The sequence below is a fragment of the Ambystoma mexicanum genome, chromosome 5q, assembly GCF_040938575.1.
Source record: "Ambystoma mexicanum isolate Mex_15411 chromosome 5q, UKY_AmexF1_1, whole genome shotgun sequence".
In the NCBI taxonomy this organism is placed as follows: domain Eukaryota; kingdom Metazoa; phylum Chordata; class Amphibia; order Caudata; family Ambystomatidae; genus Ambystoma; species Ambystoma mexicanum.
Window position 1 is genome coordinate 1,374,120,182 of NC_090933.1, and position 23,126 is coordinate 1,374,143,307.

Here is a 23,126-nt window from a genome sequence, read left to right on the forward strand (position 1 = left end):
GCAATGTAAATCCTCGGTTAATTTTTCGATGTCAACTGTGGGTGCACTTACTTGTCCATGCTGTCTGTGGCTTTCGTATGGTGGTAGTGCGGTTGGGCCAGGGGTGCTTGTGGCTGCGGCTGGGGGTACATAAGTGGGATTGCTCTACCCTTCTGCTGGCACTGGTTGTTAAGACGGATTTCTGAACTCTGTCCTGGTGGCGCAGAAGTTCAGAAGGCCAACCTAATTACTTGGAACAGGGTAACCTCTGGACAAGCCAGACCAATCAGGGTAGCGATCGCGGCGGTCAAGACTAGGTCTCAAGAGGGGTGAGGGTGACTGAAAGCCCGCAATGAGCACACAAAGCAAGGGCACTTACAAACTACTCCAAACAGGTGTTATATTAAAAATATATACACATTTATTACAAGGCCTTTAAAACAATGAACCTAGCGAGAAATCACAATACAACTCTAGTAAACCAACACATACCATACCAATACAATATATATAGAAATACAAACAAGTCTCAAGCGTTAGATGCACGAAATGTGTAGTCCACCTAAAAGGGAAGGAAAACAGGCAGTGCGAAATAATGCTTAGACCCAGTCCGCCTTCAGAGGCACCTAACTAAAAGGAAGTCCGAGCCCTACGAAGAGTGGAGCCTTGTGCTCAAAAGTACGTGCACACGCTGGTGCCAACGGGCAAAAGGGGAGTCTCTTCGAGGGAGATCAGGCAGTTCAGTGTAGTGCACAAATGAAGAAGAACAGTGTTCCGCGACTGAAGCGCAGCCTCCACTGTGGGCAGAAGCAGAGCGTGAGTACGGAAAGGCTTGCTGTTTTGACACAGCGGGGAAAAGCTATGGGCTCCTGCAGGAGGGCGACCAGTTCCTAGCTATGCTACTCACCGGTCCCCAATGCAAGCAGACCCAGGCTTCTCCGCGTCAGTTTCAGTCGCTGTCAGGTTCAGGAGAGCAGGGGACGTCTCGTCATCGTGTTGAGTCTGCAGCAGCAGAGTTCAGTAGAAGACGTCCCAAACGAAGTGGACCCGCACAGTTTGTTACCACAGCAGGGCAACGGAGCGGCCGTGTATATCTGAGCCAAATGTACACTACTCACTTCAGACCTGGGAACGCCAAGTGTACGAATCGTGTGAGAGTGACAAGGACTCGAAATACTACACAACCTGGCGTCGGTTACAGAGCAAGACTCCTGTGTAGGCTGGTCAGTCTGCTGGATGGCCCAGAGACGCTTCCGAAGGCTTACGAGCAGAAGATGGTGAAGATGCCGAGAATAGCTGTTCCCGCTATTCCAAGGGTCGAAGTACCAGTACAGGCCTTCTGGTTCGATCAAAGGTAAAAAGGGTTTCACAAGGCGACAGTAGTGCAGAGGAGCAGTCCTTCAGCGGGTCACCAGCGATTCCTCGGTTCAGCCTCTTGGTTGCAGGATACTTGGCTCCTGTATTCCTTCGTTCGTGAGAACTCAGGAGATCTACATGGTAGTGGTGTTTCCAGCCCCCTCTTATCCACGGTTCCCTTCGCGCCAAAACGGAGGGGACCCAATGGGAGATCCACTCATCAACACTCACACCATTCGTGGACCTATCACGGACCACGGTGGTCCCAGGCATTCACACCACCCTAGACTCTCTGGCACCCAGGATGTGTATTGGGACCAGACATCCCAGCCCACATCCTGGAGGCACACACCAGGCATGTAGAAGCCCGCGAAAGCATCCGTGTCTTGCGGGAAAGTACATTCCACGGCTCGACCTGTGGAAGGTAAAGGGAGCAAGACGGTCAGCGGACAGGACAAAGGAGCCTCGTGGTCTGGCCATTTTGGGAGCCAGGCCACCATTTTGGGCTAAGCGCGAGAAGCGCGCTTAAAACGCCAAAAGGAGCTCAAAACACAAGAAACGATCGCTGCCACCATTCCCGTCCGTGAATCACTTGCACTGATCAGTTACAATCCTAAACGAGTATCTAGGGCCTGTAGAAGGCTAGAGACCCAAGAGAGCAGTAACTTAGCTTACAGTGCCCTCTTGTGTCATGTTGCACGAAAGCCGCAACATGATAAAAGAAACTACGGAAAACAGCGTTCCCCGTTACTGAATGTCTTAAGGGCATGTCAGTTTCCCCGTAAGAAAGGAGCGAAAGCCCAGAGGAGTGCGGCAGAAGGCTGCACTTCTCTGGCAAAGTCGAGAACAAGGTGAAAAACAACAGCAAAAAGTTTAGGGGTTGCCACATGGAAGGGAAATTACCTACAATTACGAAATCTTTCCTAACACTGGTTTATTAAGTAGGGGATACAACCGTGTTACTTCACCTGTTTCTTCTTCCTCTACCACTTCTTTCTCACCTTTTGGTATTATTACGGGGTTGTCAATGGTGGAGGGCAAATTGATTCCGTTCTCCCTCTTTTTAAGAGGGGGCACTTCTTCGAATAATCTCCACAAGTCTAGTATCTCTTTCTAATTGTGAAACTGCTTTCCCTTATATTTCATAAATAAACAAGTCACCACCATATCCAAGACATTCTTGTCAAAGGATCCTCCTTCTGGCCATATTTGGGGTAACCCTTCTCCCTTTAGTTCCGTGATCCATTGATCATGGTACTTTTTGATGCGTTCGGCATACCCGGGCAAACTCTTGCAAATGTGTGCCAGGGGTGTTTCCGCCCCCATTCTATATCCTTAGCTTATATATGTGTGTGTGTGTGAATCTGTCCCTTTCAACACTTGAGCAATATTGGGGATGATACGTGCAGCTGGTACCTAAAATAACTTGTGATCATATACACCAGTAGACCGGTCATAAACACTGTAAATACCTTTAGTTCAAGTATGCAATGGAAAGAATTGTTGCAATTCTTCTATCTTACCACCCTGTAGCAACACTTGGTCACACTTACCATGACCACACCATGATTACACCCATTTTTGTCATCATCTGAATTACCAAAACACAGTTATCTTTCGACACAAATCAAATACGGAAATATAATGATGCTTAACACCCTGTTGACAGTTACCACGTGACCTTCTCCCTCCCTCCTTAGGGGGCCCCCTTCTCTTTTTTTTTTTTGTTTTGTACGAGGTCTCTTCTCCTTCGAACCCTTTTAGTTTTTGTTCAGTACTACTCTACCTTTTTTCACAAGAAAATAAAGAATCGAAAAGAAAATAGCAATTACTAATGTATTCACTGTGTCTCCCTTTTTCACCAGACACATTTATCTTATTCTCCACTTATTCGTATATTCCCAGTATTAGTTAAAATAGCACTATGCGGCGCCGCCTTCTACCCCCTTGCAGAGCTAGATTCCCGTCTCTTATCCTTTATCTCTTTTTAGTTCACCTTTTTTATCCTAATGGCCATATGCAAAGAGAAGTAAAGTAAAGTAAATGTAAGATAGTTCTTTGGTAATTCAAAGTACCCCTTTTGAATGACCTTGTTGTCTCCAGCTCCCTTCCCCTGCTCCCTTTACGATCACTCGCACTTAATACTCACGTAGCCGTCTTGAACCGAGAGTCTCCGAACTGGGTCCGTCCAGGCGGTGCTGCCACACACTCAATGGCCAACCCCGGCTCCGGCGAGCGGTACTCAAAGGGGATTTTTGAAACGGGATCCTGTATCCTTTTTTTGGTTGAGTGCGTGTCATGATGCCCGCTCCCGGGGAGCCGGTTCAAGCCCTGCGTCCCCGAAAGCGGACATCCAGTCCCCAAGGAAAGACCCAGCAACCCCATATAGGGGCCCTTTGGACAGTGTCCTGGCGCCTATGGCGGCAGGCTCATAAAAGACATCAGTCCTGGCGCCATAGGCGCCAGGCTCATTATGGGAGTGCTTGGGTGCACTTACCTGATGCAGACCATACTGCAGGATCCCGGGCTCCTTGAGGCCTGAAAGGAACTACTTTACCTGTGGGACTAATTTACCATCCGGGCGTGGTCGGGGAAGGATACATACCTGATTGGAGGAAAGATACATACCTGGAACTTCTTCAAAGGCTATTTAAACCCCACCCGAACAGCCACACGTGCTTCGCGTTGTTCTGCATCTAGCAGCTGGACGCTCACCGTGTCTGCTCCTGCATCCTGACTTCTGGATCACCTGCAAAGGAAGAGAAGAAGAGAACAGAAGAAGGAAGAGTCCTTACCTGCGAAATCCATATCCCGGAGACATCTCGCCGACAATCCTGAAGAGGAAGACTTTTATTTAAAAGCTCGTGACGTCAATCGATGCAGCGCCGCATTCCACTCACCTTTACAGGGCGCCTCCATGTTCAGTAGCGATCATCCGGATTCGCAGTCACGCCCCAGAGCCTAGGAAGAAAAAGACCAGAACAAAAGGTGAGAGAGAAGGGAATAAGGAAAGCTAAATCTCCATGTTAAGACTTACCTGTTGATTCATTCCCTCTTCATTTCGGGTCCGCGCCGCATCCTGGCATTTCCAGACCCCGGCCCCTAAGGGGAAAAAAGGACATCAGCGTTAATGAGCGAATGAAAAGACATTACCAAAAAATGCTCATTAAAGACTTACCTGATTTCTACAAGGATTTCACCTCTCATCTCGGGTCGGTGCCTGTTCCCCGGCATTCCGTACCCCGGCCCCTATGGGGAAAAAGACACTAGCATTAGTACATTAATGCATGGACACAAGGGGAACCTCTTATCAAAAAACTTACCTGGAAGCCAAGCAAGTTTGGTTCTCACCAATCCGAAAATCCAGTGAAGTAACTGGATACCAACGCGCCCCTGCATCAGAAGCAGGATGGAGAGCTCGTCCTTCCAGACCCTAAGAAGGATACTTCTGCGAGCCAGACAAGCCAGATTTGGGGGCCCGGTCCAGTCCATCTTCCGAACCCTGCGCATCACCTTAGAAGAGGTCACAGCAGCGCGAACCAGGCCAGCACCTCCGTGGGAGTCAGGTGAGCGTTACAGAACGCGAAGCCTTCCTACAAATTCCCACCCAGGCGCTATGGAAAGTTCTGAGACTGATCAGTTGGCCCAATTACTGGGGGAATTACGGGCCGAAGTACATGCCGCTCGTCAAGAGACTAATGCCCTCAGGAGGGAATTAATAATATCAAAGGAAAGAACTGATGACCTGGCCAGACAGCTTTTGCAAGGTCAAGCTGGGCAAACTCCTCTACCTGGTTCCGGAGGGAACCCTGCTCCTGTGGTTTCCAGTAACCCTGTGCAGATTAATCTACCCGGAAAAATGCCTCTGGCCCCACCCGAACGCTTTGCTGGGGACCCCAAACGATTCGCCGTATTCATGAATCAGTGTCGTTTGCACTTCCTATGCAGACCTGGGGCCTTCCCTAATGATCAGACCAAGGTAGCCTTTGTATTGTCATATCTCAGCGGCTGCGCTGCCGATTGGTCAGTTCCACTGGTTACTCAAGATGACCCGATTCTCCGTGATTTTCAAGGGTTTCAAGCAAGCATGGAAAGGTTATTTGCTCGACACTCTCAGGGGCAGGCTCTGGATGACGAACTTCTATCCCTGCGACAGGGCAATCAGGACCTCCTATCCTATATTGCAACCTTTAATAGACTAATTGTGGAAACGGCATGGCCAGAGGATAAAAGAGTCACGTTGTTTTATCGAGGCCTACGCGGAGAACTTAAAGATGTCTTGGCCCAAGTTGTAAATCCGCCCCAAGAATGCACAGAGTATATAGACTTAGTGGTCCAATTGGATCACAGACTTCAAAACAGAAAAGCAGATCGGTCCAGGTTTGAGACCCGGGTGTTGGTCAAGACCCATGCTAATCGCAAGGGAGTTGATGTATCTGAGCCTATGCAAACTGGAGGGGTTAAAGGACCCTTAACTCAAAAGGAACGTGAAAGAAGGCGGCAGTTAAAATTATGTCTTTATTGTGGGAATTCTGGACACTTTCTACGAGATTGCCCGGCAAAACCGCCCCGAAAGGCGGTAGGAGCCCCTGATAAAAACCATGAAGACTCTGTTTCGGGAAACGACTCCGCTCGACAAGCATAGGGGTCCGCTTGCCGAGCTTGAAAACTAACTCTCAGACCTCGCATTTCATTGTGCCAATGGTTCTCGTAGATCCAGAACAGCCTAAGCGGTTGCATGCAATAAAGGCATACATCGATAGTGGGGCTATTGGAAACTATGTGGATCGTGAATTGGTCTCTAGGTTTAACCTCCCTCTCCGTCCTAAAACCAGCAAAGATGTCATCACCACAGTCGATGGAACTGAAATTGCCTCTGGACCGGTAACACATTCCACTACTGAGGTGACTCTTATTGGCCCCGACGGCCATCGGGAGGGTGTTGTGTTTGATGTAATCAAGGCTCCACAGTTTCAGGTTATTCTTGGAATCCCTTGGTTAGAGACACATAATCCTCGAATTGATTGGCGAGCTAAGAGAATAACCTTCCCGGATTGTACACAAACCTGCTACCCAGAAAACCTGAAGATTAATCTAGCATCTGTAACCTCTGCCTCCATGCAACTACCTCCGGAATACCAAGACTTTCAGGACGTCTTCCAAAAGGAACAGGCCAACACGTTACCTCCTCACAGATCGTACGATTGCCAAATCGATCTAGTGCCCGGTGCACAACCCCCTTGTAGCAGGATTTATGCCCTTACCGAACCTGAGAACCTGCATTTGAGACAATATTTGGATCAATACCTAGCTAATGGTTTTATTCGCCCGTCAAAGTCCCCGGCATCCTCGGCTTTGTTCTTCGTGCCCAAAAAAGAAGGCAACCTTAGAACTCGTATCGATTACCGCGCATTGAACCAGATAACGGTTAAAAACCGTTATCCTCTGCCTCTGATCCCTGAACTCCTTGACCAGGTGAAGGACGCTTGCATATACACCAAGTTAGATCTCCGGGGGGCTTATCATCTGGTACGAGTTAAAGAAGGCGATGAATGGAAAACTGCCTTCCGTACTAAATACAGATTATTCAAGTACCAGGTGATGCCTTTCGGATTGTGTAACGCGCCGGCTGCCTTCCAATACTTCATGAATGATGTCCTTCGGGAACTCATCGATGTTTGTGTTGTCGTATATATCGATGACATTCTGGTGTACTCCTCTTTAGAATCTGATCACAGAAAACACGTCAGGGCAGTACTTGAAAAACTGCGCCAACACAAACTATTTGCTAAATTGGAGAAATGTGTTTTCCATACCACAGAAGTCGAGTTTCTAGGTTTCATCCTGACACCCAAAGGAGTCCGAATGGACTCAAGAAAAGTGAATGCCATCCTCAAATGGCCATCACCTAGCTCTGTAAAAGGGGTTCAAAGTATGCTCGGCTTTGCCAATTTCTATCGCAGGTTTATCTCGGAATTTTCACGCGTGGTACAACCCATTACTGCACTCTTGAGGAAAAATAAACGTTTTGAATGGTCTGAAGAAGCCGAGCAGGCCTTTCAGGATTTAAAAGCTAAGTTTACCTCCGCACCTATATTGAAACACCCGCGTCCAGATCTCCCTTATGTCGTCGAGACTGACGCATCCAGCCTAGCCATGGGAGCTGTCCTGTCCCAAAGAGATCCCGAAACCAACCAACTGCATCCCGTAGCATTTTGGTCCAGAAAATTCTCGGCACCCGAGGTTAATTATGCAATCACTGACAAAGAACTGTTAGCCATTAAGTCTGCTTTTAAAGCCTGGCGGCATTATCTGCTTGGCGCTCGACATACCATCACAGTGATCACTGATCACCGGAATTTACAGTATTTGAAAACCGACAAGGCTCAGTCATCACGGCAGCTCCGATGGGCTGTGTTTTTCGCTGAATTTGATTTCGTGATTACCTATCGACCTGGCTGCAAGAATGGCAAAGCAGACGCCTTATCCCGAATTGGAATGGGAGAATCTGATACAAACTCAGAACCAGTACCAATAATTCCCGAACAGAGGATTCTAGGCATGACTTCATTACAGACGCTAGAAGACATTCAAGGCAGAGTGAAACAACTCCTGGACCCAAAAACCTTACAGGATTGGATACAAAAGGGATCAGACTTTACCATAGATAATGGTTTAACTTATTTCCGAGGACGCTTATTCCTGCCACATAAGGAATTACACGAACTAGTTATTTCCGGTTATCATGATACATTAATAGAGGGACACCCCGGTATTGCCAAGACAGAGGAAAAGGTGAAACGACAATTTTGGTGGCCCTCTTGGCGAAAAGATGTTAAATCTTTTGTGATGTCCTGTGGTGTTTGCGCCCAAAATAAAAGTCAAAAGAAAAGACCAGCCGGTCTCCTTCAACCTCTAGACATACCGCCAGCACCCTGGCACACCCTATCAATGGATTTTATTACGGACCTGCCTCCTTGTTCGGGGTACAATACTTTTCTGGTAATTGTGGATTTGTTTTCCAAAATGGCCCACTTTATTCCTTTGAAAGGTTTACCTTCAGCTTCTGTCCCAGCCAAAGAATTCCTCGAAAATATTGTTCGGCTACATGGATTCCCATCTATACTAATCTCTGACCGGGGAAGCCAATTCATTTCCCACTTCTGGCGCAAATGTTGTCAAATGGCGCAGATCGACGTAAGATTATCGACCAGTCCCCACCCTCAGACCAATGGTCAGACCGAGAGGACAAATCAGACCCTTGAGCAGTACTTACGGTGTATGTTACAGCAATCTGAAAGCAACTGGAAAGACATTCTTTGGATAGCCGAATACGCATATAATAATTCGGTACACTCTGGAACTGGCCACAGTCCTTTTTATACTTTGTTTGGGCATCACCCTCGAACCTCAAACCTTGACTCACCTCAGAACCTCGGAATGCCTGCAGTAGAACATCTGCATTCTACAATTACCCAAGCCTTCAAAGAGGCAACTACGCATTTACAACAAGCCAAGAGAAAATACAAGGAGAATGCTGATCTACATCGGAGTGATGCACCTCCGTATCAGATTGGGGATCAAGTGTGGTTAGCTACCAGACATTTACCACTCAAAGGGCCTCGAACTTTTAACCCAAAATATCTGGGACCTTATTCTATTACGGCAATAATTAACCCAGTGGCTGTTAAACTTGATTTACCAGCTAGTATGCAAATTCACCCTGTTTTTCATGTGTCACTTCTGAAACCAGTGTTACCCGGAACCCGACTACTCAAACCTCCAGAACCTATTCTAATAGATGGGGAGCCCGAATTCGAAGTGAAGAACATTTTAGACTCAAAAATGTTTAGGTCAAAACTGTTCTACCTAATTGATTGGAAGGGGTACGGACCTCAGGAGAGGTCGTGGGAACCCAGCGACCATGTGCATGCACCTCGATTAGTCAGGAAATTCCACCGACTCTTCCCAGACAAACCAAAACCCCCGGAGGGAACAACCTTGGGAGGGGCCTTGGGGGGGGAGTGCTGTCATGATGCCCGCTCCCGGGGAGCCGGTTCAAGCCCTGCGTCCCCGAAAGCGGACATCCAGTCCCCAAGGAAAGACCAAGCAACCCCATGTAGGGGCCCTTTGGACAGTGTCCTGGCGCCTGTGGCGCCAGGCTCATAAAAGACATCAGTCCTGGCGCCATAGGCGCCAGGCTCATTATGGGAGTGCTTGGGTGCACTTACCTGATGCAGACCATGCTGCAGGATCCCGGCCTCCTTGAGGCCTGAAAGGAACTACTTTACCTGTGGGACTAATTTACCACCCGGGCGTGGTCGGGGAAGGATACATACCTGATTGGAGGAAGGATACATACCTGGAACTTCTTCCAAGGCTGTTTAAACCCCACCCGAACAGCCACACGTGCTTCACGTTGTTCTGCATCTAGCAGCTGGACGCTCACTGTGTCTGCTCCTGCACCCTGACTTCTGCCACGCCTGCCAGCATCCTGGATCACCTGCAAAGGAAGAGAAGAAGAGAACAGAAGAAGGAAAAGTCCTTACCTGCTAAATCCGCATCCCGGAGACATCTGGCCGACAATCCTGAAGAGGAAGACTTTTATTTAAAAGCTCATTGCGTCGATCGCTGCAGTGCCGCATTCCACTCACCTTTACAGGGTGCCTCCATGTTCAGCAGCGATCATCCGGATTCGCAGTCACGCCCCCAGCGCCTAGGGAGAAAAAGACAAGAACAAAAGGTGAGAGAGAGAAGGGAATAAAGAAAGCTAAATCTCCATGTTAAGACTTGCCTGTTGATTCATTCCCTCTTCATTTCGGGTCCGCGTCGCATCCTGGCATTTCCAGACCCCAGCCCCTAAGGGGAAAAAAAGACATCAGCGTTAATGAGCGAATGAAAAGACATTACCAAAAAATGCTCATTAAAGACTTACCTGATTTCTACAAGGATTTCACCTCTCATCTCGGGTCGGTGCCTATTCCCCGGCATTCCGTACCCCGGCCCCTATGGGGAAAAAGACACTAGCATTAGTACATTAATGCATGGACACAAGGGGAACCTCTTATCAAAAAACTTACCTGGAAGCCAAGCAAGTTTGGTTCTCACCAATCCGAAAATCCAGTGAAGTAACTGGATACCAACGCGCCCCTGCATCAGAAGCAGGATGGAGAGCTCGTCCTTCCAGACCCTAAGAAGGATACTTCTGCAAGCCAGACAAGCCAGATTTGGGGGCCAGGTCCAGTCCGTCTTCCGAACCCTGCGCATCACCTTAGAAGAGGTCACAGCAGCGCGAACCAGGCCAGCGCCTCCGTGGGAGTCAGGTGAGCGTTACAGTGCACACTTCTAAGCGTACCAGTTGCCGTAGGCGGGCAGTTCTCCTGAGCGGGCGCGCCGTGCGTCTCCCTTTTCGACCAGAGAATTTCATGCCAGAGGGGACGAAAGGGATATATTTAAGAAATGGAAATCACGCATTCGGGGTCACCACTGAAGGCGAGCATCCCCAAATGGCACTACCCTCCCCGCAATGAGAGGCAATAATGGACTCTCCCAAGGAATGAATAAGACTAGGACCAATTGCGGGTGAAGGTAAATGGAGTTTATCTAAATCAAATAGGGCATGCAAAGGACTCTGCAATCTCTGAGAGCGCCCTGTCTGACAATCGCAAAGACAGGTGTTTATATTTACAAAACACATCATTAGAGCCTACACACTATAGGGGGCACATGTTTGGAGGGATTGGGTGGCGTCGACTAGCTATAGGTGCAGCGCTTCGCGGTTGGTGGACGTCATCGCGGTGCCAACGTGGGGTAGAGAGGTCAGCTGGGCTCATCTGGGAGCTGCCACCAGGCCGGATGCGATCAGTGTCAATAATGAACGTTATTCTTGGCTTTCTGCCCTTGTGGCCACACACACAACATTCACTCATGTTATCGTGATCCTGATTGTCCTGTAAATCCTACAAAAGGTTACTCAAGAGGTTACTAAGACACAGGAGGAATGCACGTTAAGAGAGACATTTGCTAATGCATCAAGACACGGTTACTTTCATCCTGGTGATTAGGTATCATAGGCCATGGGATCAGATCTCAGGGCATGAGGTGAACTGTCCAGTGTTTGGGTCTTGTTAGAAGTATTGATAGATGCTTTTACACCGTGTTAGTACAATATTAGGTGTCTGTTTGCAAGGGCCATTCATTTGCGGTGGACTGGTGGGCCATTGAACCGCTGTGGGAGCACCTCTGGCCTTTCAACTAGGGCAGCATTTTTAGGGCTCGGTTGTAAATACTTCGGGTGGTTGACCCTGGCTATGTAAGCTGCGGGGGAACGTGAATGCTTGAAGCGGCTCTAGCCGAATTGGGGGAGGCGAGGCTATGTAGCTTGGGGCTTGGCTCCCCCTGGCATGCCTTGGTGTGAGGGGAGGGGAGGTGACCTTGGGTATGCCAGCAATGATTTTCACCTAGTGTGCTGCACGTTATATAAAAAGAAAAGGAATACGTTTCATGCTTACTGCGTTTGCAAAGAATCATACGTTTATACTAACAACACCTTTACATATTCACTCCATATGGGTTAACTGACAGTATATCAATGTTCTAGGTCATCACTAAAAGAGTAAGTATTCACACAATAGCAGCGTTCACGTAACAATGGTTTAAATGACGGTTGAGGTAGCATTAGGTTTGGTGGAGCACTCAGGAACAACAGATCATTACAGTTAGGAACGATACTACATATTTTACTCATAGCTCATGTTGTTGCATATATTTCGTACATATCTTGTATATGCATGTAGCACTGTCGTACCTGTTCTCCTTCACACTTAGCAGCATTAGTTCATTATTACGTTGGCCTCTTTACATTTTGTTATAAAAGCACATAGTATCGAGCCGGGTGGCCCATTATTACCCGCATGTTATCATAAAGGTTAAGCGTTCTGTACAGTCTACCAAGTGAAGGTACATTTATTAAGTCTTTGATTATCTATAAACTTAGGTAAGGGGTCGTGTGCAACGAGACATTACCGCAATGTATTTTTCATACTCATCGTATACTGCAGGATCAAGGCTTTGTTCTATTGGAGACGATTTACAGTTATCTTCCAAGCTTTCCCCGCTAGCCGGGTCACGCCGGGGATAATGATGTACTGCGGAAGGTGAATGATACAGTGTTTGCTCTGATACTTGTTCATGTCTGACTGCTCATGGGAATGGGCTTTCAGCGGATCTGCCATGGAGCGGAGGCAACAAGGGTAGGCGAGTACTCTCTGTATGGCGGCTGTGCTACAGCGTGCAAGGACTCGTGTTTCAAGATGGAGTCCTGGTTATGAAAAAATGGTTTCCAGGGCCTAATGTATTATAGCACATTTTGGTTGATGTGTCGGCCAGTGGTCCACCCGCCACCCGGGCCCAGGCGGCGAGGGGGGGTCCCTGGCGAGCCATGGACACTTACAAGGAGGGGAGTGCAGGGGAGGGGGGGTCTTTTGGACCTATCCTCCCATACAATATATAAATATATATATATATATATATATATATATATATATATATATATATATATATATATATATATATATATATATATATATATATATAAAGTGCCTAAAAACACATATAAAAATACATCCTGCTATCACTTTCAAAATAAACTCAGAATTGAAACTAAAACATTTGATCCCCAGCAACTCCTTTGATCGTAGCCATACTTGATGCAGAGCCAAGTACGCAGCGGTAGAAGCAGCGTTCAAACAGTATGCCCAGAATGACTTGGATTTTATTGAGTCACAATTGTGAACTAGAGACCCAAGCTCCTTGATGTGAACAGGTCCCAGGCCAGGCCAGCTGGTGAGGACATGCCCAGGGGTCTCAGGAATATCCTTCTTACAGCAAATCTGACAACGGTAGAGTGAAGTGGTGGCTGGTTTATGCGTAGCTGTATGAGAAAACGATGTACTATTGGATGTGGGCATAGCAACAAATACGACTGTGGTTTCAAGTAATTGTAAGATACTTTTGCTGCCAGTACATAGTGCTTCAGGGTATACAAATGCTCAAATTGGTGTTCCAGTCCCAAAGCTTCATTTTCTGTTAAATCAGCAGTAAGTCCTCCCAACGAGGATGGGGGAGCGAACTGGGGAGCCCAATCACTGTTCTAAAATAGCTCCTGTAGAAAAGCCTCATACTCACTCCCCATCATTGTACCCCCCAACACCTTCTCCCAGCAAACAGAGTATTGTCCATTTAGGAGCAGTCCTAGTTTGAATGTACAGTGCACTGCGCTTCCTAAGTGCCATTCCCCGAATAGAGATGATACACAATTCCAAGCCCAGGTATTGCATCGATATAGATTGCGGTAGTTGCAACATCTTCTGCCAAAAAAGGCTTGTATTCGATTTAACCACACCCAATTATTCATGGTCAGTGATTCAAGCTCATATAAAACTGCCTGGCAAAAGCATTAGTTGTATAACATTAAAACCCCTTTCATGGTAAACCCAGCGGTCTGAGTGGCAAATCTGTACAATCAGGCCAGTGAATTGTTTGGCCTTTCTGGTTTTAGCTTCAATGATAAACGAATAATCCCAGTAGAGGAAAAGTCCAGGCCTCGATAAACATAACTGCTGGTATATTGAATGTTACCTAGAATGGTACACACCTTCACTCTGTTTATCTTGAATGTTACCTAGAATGGTATACATCTTCTCTCTGTTTATCTTGAATGTTACCTAGAATGGTACATCTCTTCTCTCTGTTTAGCTATAACTTCTGGTATATTGAATGTTACCTAGAAAGTTACACATCTTCACTCTATTTGTCTTGAATGTTACCTAGAATGGTACATCTATTTTCTCTGTGTATCTATAACTGCTGGTATATTGAAAGTTACCTAGAATGGTACATATCTTCACTCTGTTTGTCAATAACTGCTGGTTTATTGAATGTTACCTAGAATGGCATAAATCTTCTCTCTGTTTGTCTATAACTGCTGGTATTTTGAAAGTTACCTAGAATGGTACATCTCTTCTCTCTGTTTAGCTATAACTTCTGGTATATTGAATGTTACCTAGAAAGTTACATATCTTCACTCTGTTTGTCTTGAATGTTACCTAGAATGGTACATCTATTTTCTCTGTGTATCTATAACTGCTGGTATATTGAAAGTTACCTAGAATGGTACATATCTTCACTCTGTTTGTCAATAACTGCTGGTATATTGAATGTTACCTAGAATGGTATAAATCTTCTCTCTGTTTGTCTATAACTGCTGGTATTTTGAAAGTTACCTAGAATGGTACATCTCTTCTCTCTGTTTAGCTATAACTTCTGGTATATTGAATGTTACCTAGAAAGTTACACATCTTCACTCTGTTTGTCTTGAATGTTACCTAGAATGGTACATCTCTTCTCTCTGTTTAGCTATAACTTCTGGTATATTGAATGTTACCTAGAAAGTTACACATCTTCACTCTGTTTGTCTTGAATGTTACCTAGAATGGTATATCTATTTTCTCTGTGTATCTATAACTGCTGGTATATTGAAAGTTACCTAGAATGGTACATATCTTCACTCTGTTTGTCAATAACTGCTGGTATATTGAATGTTACCTAGAAAGTTACACATCTTCTCTCTGTTTGTCTTGAATATTACCTAGAATGGTACACCTTTTCTCTCTGTTCATCTATAACTGCTGGTATATTGAATGTTACCTAGAATGATACACATGTTCTCTCTGTTTGGCTTAAATGTTACCTAGAATGGACACATCTTCTCTCTTTTTATCTATTACTGCTGGTATATTGAATGTTACCTAGAAAGGTACACATCTTATGTTTATGTTTATGTTTATTATTTGATAATGCGCTCCAAACCCAGGGGTAGCCGGGCACAGCAGGTACAAGATTAGTTAAGCTTAAGTTACATACAGAGGATACAAATAGCTGATGCAATACAAGTCATGTTACCATATTTACAGTACATATATACAAAAGCACAAGATAGTGGTACCTCACAACCCACAGAGGGCAGTGAGATGGTCTGCAGTCCATATTTCAGAAATATCAAGGCAGTTGTATGCAGTGATCCAGGGCCTAGTGCAAGGGTTCAGTTTGTTAGTTGTCGTTGGTCCAGATCCAACTTTATCTATAACTGCTGGAATATTCAATGTTACCTAGAATGGTACACATCTTCACTCTGTTTGTATATAACTGCTGTATATTGATTGTTACCTAGAATGGTACACATCATCTCTCTTTTTATCTATAACTGCTGGTATATTGAATGTTACCTAGAATGTTACACATCTTCTGTTTATCTTACGGTGGGCTACCAGCATCACTTTAGTTTTGTTTAGATTGATGATCAGGTTGTTTTCCAAGCTGTAGGCCTGCAACTCATTTATCATGTTTCTCATACGTCAGAAAGTACTATCAAAACAATCAAATTGTCTGCTTATAAGAGCAATGATATATTAGTATCCCCATCTCTATGAAGACAATTGGATTGTGCATGTACCCTGCTGGACGGTAGGTCTGTCAGATATCAATCAAATAGCAGGGGACTAAGGACACAACTGTGCTTGACTCTCCTGCTAAATCGGATTGATGTGGGAGAGATCATTGGAGGCGCAACAATCCTGAATCGTAGATAGACAGTCAGGAATGAGCAAGAGGGAAGAGGAGACTGAAGAGAGCCTAAAAGAGAGCTGGGTGTCATCTGCATAACACTAATAGTTAGAAGAGAAGGTAGAGATCAGGTGGGCCAAAGGGTCAAAGGGGGCCAAAGGGGACATATAGATATTGAAGAGCCAGGGTGTGAGGTCAGAGCCCCGGGGAACAACACGTGGAGAGGGAGATGGTGGAGCAAAAGAAGCCAAGTTGAACCTGGGAAGGTCGGTCCAGGAGGAAGGAGGTCAACCACTCCAAGGACTGTCCCATGATGCCCATATGCCCATGTTCTCATGGAGTTGATTGATCAGGATGGCATGATTCACTGTGTCGAAAGCAGAGGAAAGATCAAGGAGAATGAGGACAAAAGGAAGGCTAGAGTCAAGGTTGGAGAGCAGTTCTTCACGGGAGTTCAGGAGAGTGGTTTCTGTGCCTCTGGCTGCTCTGAAGCCAGCCTGGTGGTCATGGAGACAACCAACAGATTCAGTGTGGAGAATAAACGGGGAGATGGCCAGCTTTTCCAGGAGTTTGCCCAGGAAAGCAGTGCTGGATATCAGGCGATAGTTTGTCAGACAGGTAGGATTGGCAGAAGGCTTTTTTAGAAGGCGGTGCACAAGGAAGTGCTGTAGGATACAATCAAACCAATCAAGATTCATCAGGACATCAGATTCAAAGAACCCAACCACTCACTGTTCCCTGCAAGGTCCCTAGACCAGTCGTCCCCCCAGATACAAGCATCCAATGCCCGAGCTCATCTCTAAGGCACTTCCCACCCATCACAAGTGCAGTCACCTCGCGGGGTCCCATGATGACCATGCCCACCTTCAGGTCAGGGCCTACTCTCTATACTGCCTCAGTAAAGTACTTCCTCTCTTAATGCTTCCTTGAAACTCGGTACCATCCCCACACACTTCCATGTCGCAATCATCAAACACTTACTATAACAGTCCCCTTTTCCCCATCAGCTTCTCATGCAAAGCAAACAGTGTGGATGACACAACATCAGAATCCTTGCACAAAGCTGCACAGAGACATTGCCAAGCACGCGAGTGACTCTGGGACTGCCCTCATCTCCTTCCTAAACACTAGGAGAGATTGTAAAGACAAGAACTAGGCGAAGACCCTAATTCATCATGATCTCTCTGCCAGTGTTTTCACTGCAGATCACTAATCTTCTGCAAGAGCCAGCTGGAGCCAACAAGCCCCCCTCCCCACAATGCTGTACCAGGTGTTTTGATAGGAGTCTTTGATAGGCCTGGTCTCTTTCCTATTTGCCTGCTTGCCATCGAGTCTGTGTCTATCATCAGCACTGATTGGCTGGTTCATCTTGGGAACTGGACACTCTCTCTAAACTTCAAGAGCTGTGAAAATTATACGTTTCCCACCCCTTGTCAATATTGTCCTTAGCACTTTCCATACCCCCCTGATATACCTGCACCCTAGATACTGAAAATGAATGTACTCAAGAATGGACTCAATATTTCTTCCCCTTTTGGATGTGGTGCTTTTGGGAAGGCTTAACTTCATGTTTCTTACAGTTTGTTCTGTTCCAGACTACCTCCAAACTACTGAGATCCCCTCTCCCCCATGCTTTATAGCTCAATAGCTTGCCCTGGTAATATTTTATGCCTCTTGGTTTGAGGCTTTGTGCATTAGTGTCAGGGTTTCCCAAAATGTCCAAGTTTTGCGGTATCTCACAGTTTCTCCATTTTATCCCAAATCGCTTCCTTTTGCTGTTCTATTAATCACTGTCTCTCAGTTTTACAAGATCACTTGATCACATGAATCCTGTGACCTTCACCTTATCTCCTGGTTCACCAAAATGAAGAGCGCTAATCCAGATCGTTCTCTCTTCAGGACGATGTACTGATCGTTACCGGTAAGCCGAGCTGCCCCTAAAATAACTGCCCATAATCCCACAAGATGGGTGAAATCTTGCAAAAAGTTTAAAATCTTGCAGAGATTTTCAGCAAGCGGTTCAATTATTTCCACACTGCCTCTTCTATTATTATTATCATTATTATTATTATTATTTTCATGCTGTCTCCTTTACATATGTTTGCAGCTTCTATGCCACAAGAGAAGCACACTTGCTGCCTCCTTGACTTGCGGAGCACTCTGGCTTAAGCAATTTACTTGGGTCCCGTATTGTGCCCATCTTGTGTGCAGCTTGCCAGTGAATGCCCCTAGATATCTAGTCCACTGCACAAGCTTGGGTAGTCCACGACAATAACACAATAATGATCTAGTGGCTGAAAGGGGGCCATGCTCAAATGGATCCCCTCCCTCCGCTCCAATAGAGATCAGTTGGTAAACAGGCAAGACAGGAATGTATCCCTCCATTCTGAATTTATAAGATTAAAACCGAAGGCCATTATATTTGCAGCCCAATTAAGGAGAATTCATTATACATTTGGTAAACGTTAGTTGATACCAATTATTAAATATTACAAAGTAAAGGTAACACCTGCAATGCTCGATGGTCTAGAATTTGGAGATTTTGCTGATGGGAAAATGCGCAGTAAGCTTGGGGGTCTGTTATGGAGACGCGTACCCCTTACCATTGTGAGCTTGGCCTTCTACCTTGGTCAGCAATAGTGAAGCAGCGGTTTTTAAAATGGTGTATTAAATTGCTGGATCCTCCTAAATTCTCTTTATATGAAAGTCCAAGAAAACTCCTGAGGCTTTCATTGAACTCATGCAGTCTTCTGAAGATGTCCTCAGGACTCTTGGGATGTCCTCAGGAGTCTTGGGATGTCCTCAGGAGTCGTGAGATGTCCTCCGGAGTCTTGGGATGTCCTCAGGAGTCTTGGGATGTCCTCAGGAGTCTTGGGATGTCCTCAGGACTCTTGGGATGTCCTCAGGAGTCTTGGGATGTCCTCAGGAGTCTTGTGATGTCCTCCGGAGTCTTGGGATTTTCTCGCCAATCAAATATTGGTGAACAAAGAATCATAGGACTTTCCGATGCGTGAATCAATGCGAAGGTATAAAGTATATCCACATTTAGCAACTGTAGAGGAAACATTTCGTTTTTTGCCTTTACACTTTAAGCGTTTTCCAAACCTTCATTGGAAAACTCAATTTTTCAAATTCAGGTTTAATTTACTCCCCAACAATGACATTTTGGAATTCAAGTTGGCTTCTCGCGAGCAGAGCACTGTTTGTCTTTTTTATGGAGAGCATAACAGTATGTAATCTTAATGTCATAGTTGTGTGCAAAGACCTGAACTATTTGAGTATCTGCGGTACATGTACACAATTCTTATGCTATAATGCATTGCACCTCCTCAAGATGGCGGCCGTTCAGCTGCCACGCTCAGAGCAGTCAGGAAAGAAAGCATCGGCATCCCTCTAGTTCTGAATCATAGTGTAGTCACATTTTAGGTAACATGATATTTCTTGCAATGTTTTCTAGCAGACATACTTCTGGGGCATTTGGATGGCTGCGATCTTGAACAGGTGCAATGCATTTCTGCATTACAAGGCACTGTCAAGATCGCCATTTTTCATGGGTATTATTTTTTGGGTCACTAGTTTATAAAAAAAACTTTAACAGATACATTTCAATACAAAATTACACAGGAATCTCTTAGGAATTGCTTGCTAACACAAGAAATTCCAGTGAGAAAAACAGATCACATGTCCAAATGTTTCTCTCAAGTACTGCGCATATTAATTGGAGACACAGATAAACACACAGGAAGAGAGACGTGACCATCAGAGTCCATGTGTGATATGAGGGGGCATGGGAATAGGGACCCCAAAAGTCTTGGAAAGCAGCGGTGGCATTGAAAACTGCATGACAGCATGAATTGAAGGGGGACAAGGTACAGAAGAGTGGGAGAAAGCCCGGGGCACAGGAATATGGCACATGCACACTAGTACACACAGAAAAAAGGGTACACAGACTCACAAGACCTTATAATAACATATTAGGAATTAAAAGAGAACAGGCATTAACTCATGTGATAAATATGTTATCCTCTCAAATTATACACCACCTTCTTGGGATTAGGTTTTCACACAGTTGTATAACTTACACAGGTGCCCATCTCCGTCTGCAGTAAGCCCTGTCCGGCTGGATACAGAAAGTCTTCGTTACTGGGTCAGCCCAGCTGCTGCTTCGACTGCATCCCATGTTCAGAGGGGCAGATTTCCAACAAGACAGGTATGTCAAACCCAATATATATATTAAGCATGTGCTGAGGCAGCTCTTCAGTTGTCGGGCTTGCAAAAAATAAGATGTGGTTGCTAGTTTGTTTACATTTTTGTTTGGCTGACAGTGATTTGACATGTTTAGGACATGAATCTTTAAAGTGCCCCAAGGAGGGGAAGAGTAGGAGGAGCTGGGGGCTGAGAGAGCGAAAAATGGGTGATGCGGTCAGCTGGGTAAGGTGAGGGTTGGAAATAAAGAGATGAGGAGGAAAGAAGAGCTTTTGCATTGATAGCCAAGGAGGATCCATGTAGGTTGCACAGGATGTGAGTCACTAAATTCAGAATTTAGCTCAGAGGAGATAAGGAGTAAATCAGAGATCAAGGTGTGCACTCGAAGTGAGGACTCCAAGTGATACGTCTGTTTGGCTGGAGCCCGCTTGCAGTGGACTTACGTTTTGTGGAGTTCATAGCTCTCAACTCACACGCTTTTGGCGGGTGTCACCCGCCTTGTAAAGTGTGGACTCACCCGCCAAGCCTCCTGCAGGCCCATTCATTTCAATGGGCCTCTCACCCGCCAAAAACAAAATCGGGTGTTTTCACCCGCTTTTGCGACTCAAATGGTTGAGAGCTATGGGAGTTGGTGAGGGGCTTTGGGTCCTGTATGCGCGAGAGGAAGCACTTCTGTGTGTGGAAATGGCGAAACTAACGCAGACATTGTTGTTGTTGCATTGGACTCTATCTGGTTGTTAAGGGCAAGTGTTATGTTTCTTGCCGTACATGTTTCTTGCTGGAAATGTTTCTTGCTGTTCATGGCATGAGCCGCTCTGAGTAATACTGATGGTATTCTGTTCCTTTTGCCTGTAGATTGAATGTGCTACGTTGCGGTTGACTGCTCCACCCACCCGACGTCTGCACAGCCTTATCACTGGGTAGTACTGTGCGCACCCGTGCGCGGGCACTCGAAGGGAGGACTCCAAGTGATACGGCTGTTTGGCTGTTCGGGTGTACGGGGAGCGGTGAGCTCGCACACTGTCAGGTTTGGCATTGTTTGGAATTATTTGATTGATTTTGTGTACTGGTACCAAGGGAACAGTTTTTGGTCATGAGGAGAAACAAGATGCCTGCGATTAGAAAGGAACATGGTGCTGACTTTTTTAATGCTGTGAGTACACGCAGGGCTAGCCTGGTGCGGGCTGCTGCTCTCTCTTTGCCCCTACCAGGGGTGGAAGAGGAGGAGGAGCTGACGCAGTGCGCGCAAGACTGCTCTGTAGAAATGAAAAATGCAGAAATAGAGATGCATCTCTCCCAACCTCTATTCGGGGAAGACGTCCTCTTCGATTTTACCAGGGAGGAGGGCGAATTACCTAAAAATAATGAGGGTCCGACCCAATTTGTTGATACCCCTCCTATCTCTATCCCAGACCATACGTTAAAGAACAATTTATACGATTTTGAATTAGGTAGTGGCTTAGAGATTGCTAGTATTGTGGATTTACACACTACGGTGGGAATCCTCAATAGAGCTATATTATCGGAATTAAGAAAACAAATTTAAGTTTTAGTTATGATTGCCAAAAATATGGAGGATCTACCGCAACGTCTGGTGGTTGGCTTTCTTCCCAAATTACAGGAGACATGTAAGGGTACGATGTTAGGATCAAGGGATGGGCCAGGTAGGGAGGGGGGCAGAATTAGTAAAGACATCGTCCAGGGATTAGGTAAGGCATTGAAACCAGTACCTGAGGATCATTTGAAAGAGATTAAAAGTAAAGATACTGTGGAGGGGCAGCAGGACGATCCTGGGAAGGTTGCAACAAAGAAAGGAGTAGAGGACCCGTTGCAGGACCCTCAGTTTGGTAAAATCAACAATAAGGCTGCGAAAAAACAAGCTAAAAAGATGATTAATAAAATGGAAAAAAATGAACAGAAAAATAGAACATCAAGAACATTTTTGAGAGATGTAGATTTTAAACACTTGATAGAAATCGAAACAAGTGAGAAGTTCAGGCAAGATGTTATACTAGGTAGACAGGAGGAGGAGAGGGTGGATTTGACAAATACCCCCCAGAGTATCCATTTGGTCGAACAAGCCACTCAAAATGATTATCATGAGGGGGAGGGATGGATGTTTGATGTAATGAAAAAATATCCCAGGTTGGAACGATGAACAACCTGGAATGCGGATTGAATGACATCTTTGATATATTCAAAAATACGATAGGTAATAACGATAAGTCAGAACCAGTGGAGAAAAAGAACAATGACAGAACTGGTAGAGGACTCAATGGGGGAGAGCTAGTGGACTTCAGTAAGAAATTGCTGGAGGTCAAAAGTTGTCCCACATATGCTAAATCACTCACGGTTAATAAAGGCGTATATCATAAGACCAAAGGAATATGTGATACCACTCCATTTACTAGTGCTACTATGACTGCAACTGTTGTTAATGGAATAGACCAAAGGGGTCCTCGTGATCAAATGACTAAAGTAAATCTAGTTCCCTTGGAATCTGAAAACAACATTGAGGATCTGCTAAAAGTGGTAGAGGGCATTATGCTTGAAAATCAACACCTAAATGTCAAAGAGATTGTTGAGACGATACAAAAGGACAAGGTGGACCTAAAAGTGCAAAGAGATGCCTACGATCCAATGATTGATGGTTCTGCAGTCAAACCAACTATGATGCCCTCAGAAACTGAAAACAAAATGGAGGATCTCTTAAAAGTGGTTCAGGGCATTATGGCTGAAAATCAACAGTTAAAAGATGATAAAAAGTATGAGGAAATGAAAACGTTTGAACTAAAATAAGCTAAATACAGATACCCAGTTAGTAGAGGGTGTTAATGAGGGGCAATCTAGTGAAGGGTCTCAGAGCAATTGGACACATGATTTGCGTAAACCAACTTACCCTGAGTTACCTGGTTTGATTCTGTGCTCGCTGTTTAGTGAGAACAGGAATCAACCATTAAACA

At 45.5% G+C, this 23,126-nt stretch overlaps 1 protein-coding gene across 1 annotated transcript in view; it reads left to right on the top strand.

The window, feature by feature from the left end:
• The window catches only part of LOC138498435 (extracellular calcium-sensing receptor-like), a 239,954-nt gene that overhangs the window by 176,841 nt on the left and 39,987 nt on the right, over window positions 1–23,126 (top strand). Inside the window, exon 5 of the mRNA XM_069622190.1 lies at window positions 20,044–20,167. Coding sequence (XP_069478291.1) covers window positions 20,044–20,167 — 124 coding nt within the window. The remainder of the gene's footprint in view (window positions 1–20,043; window positions 20,168–23,126) is intronic.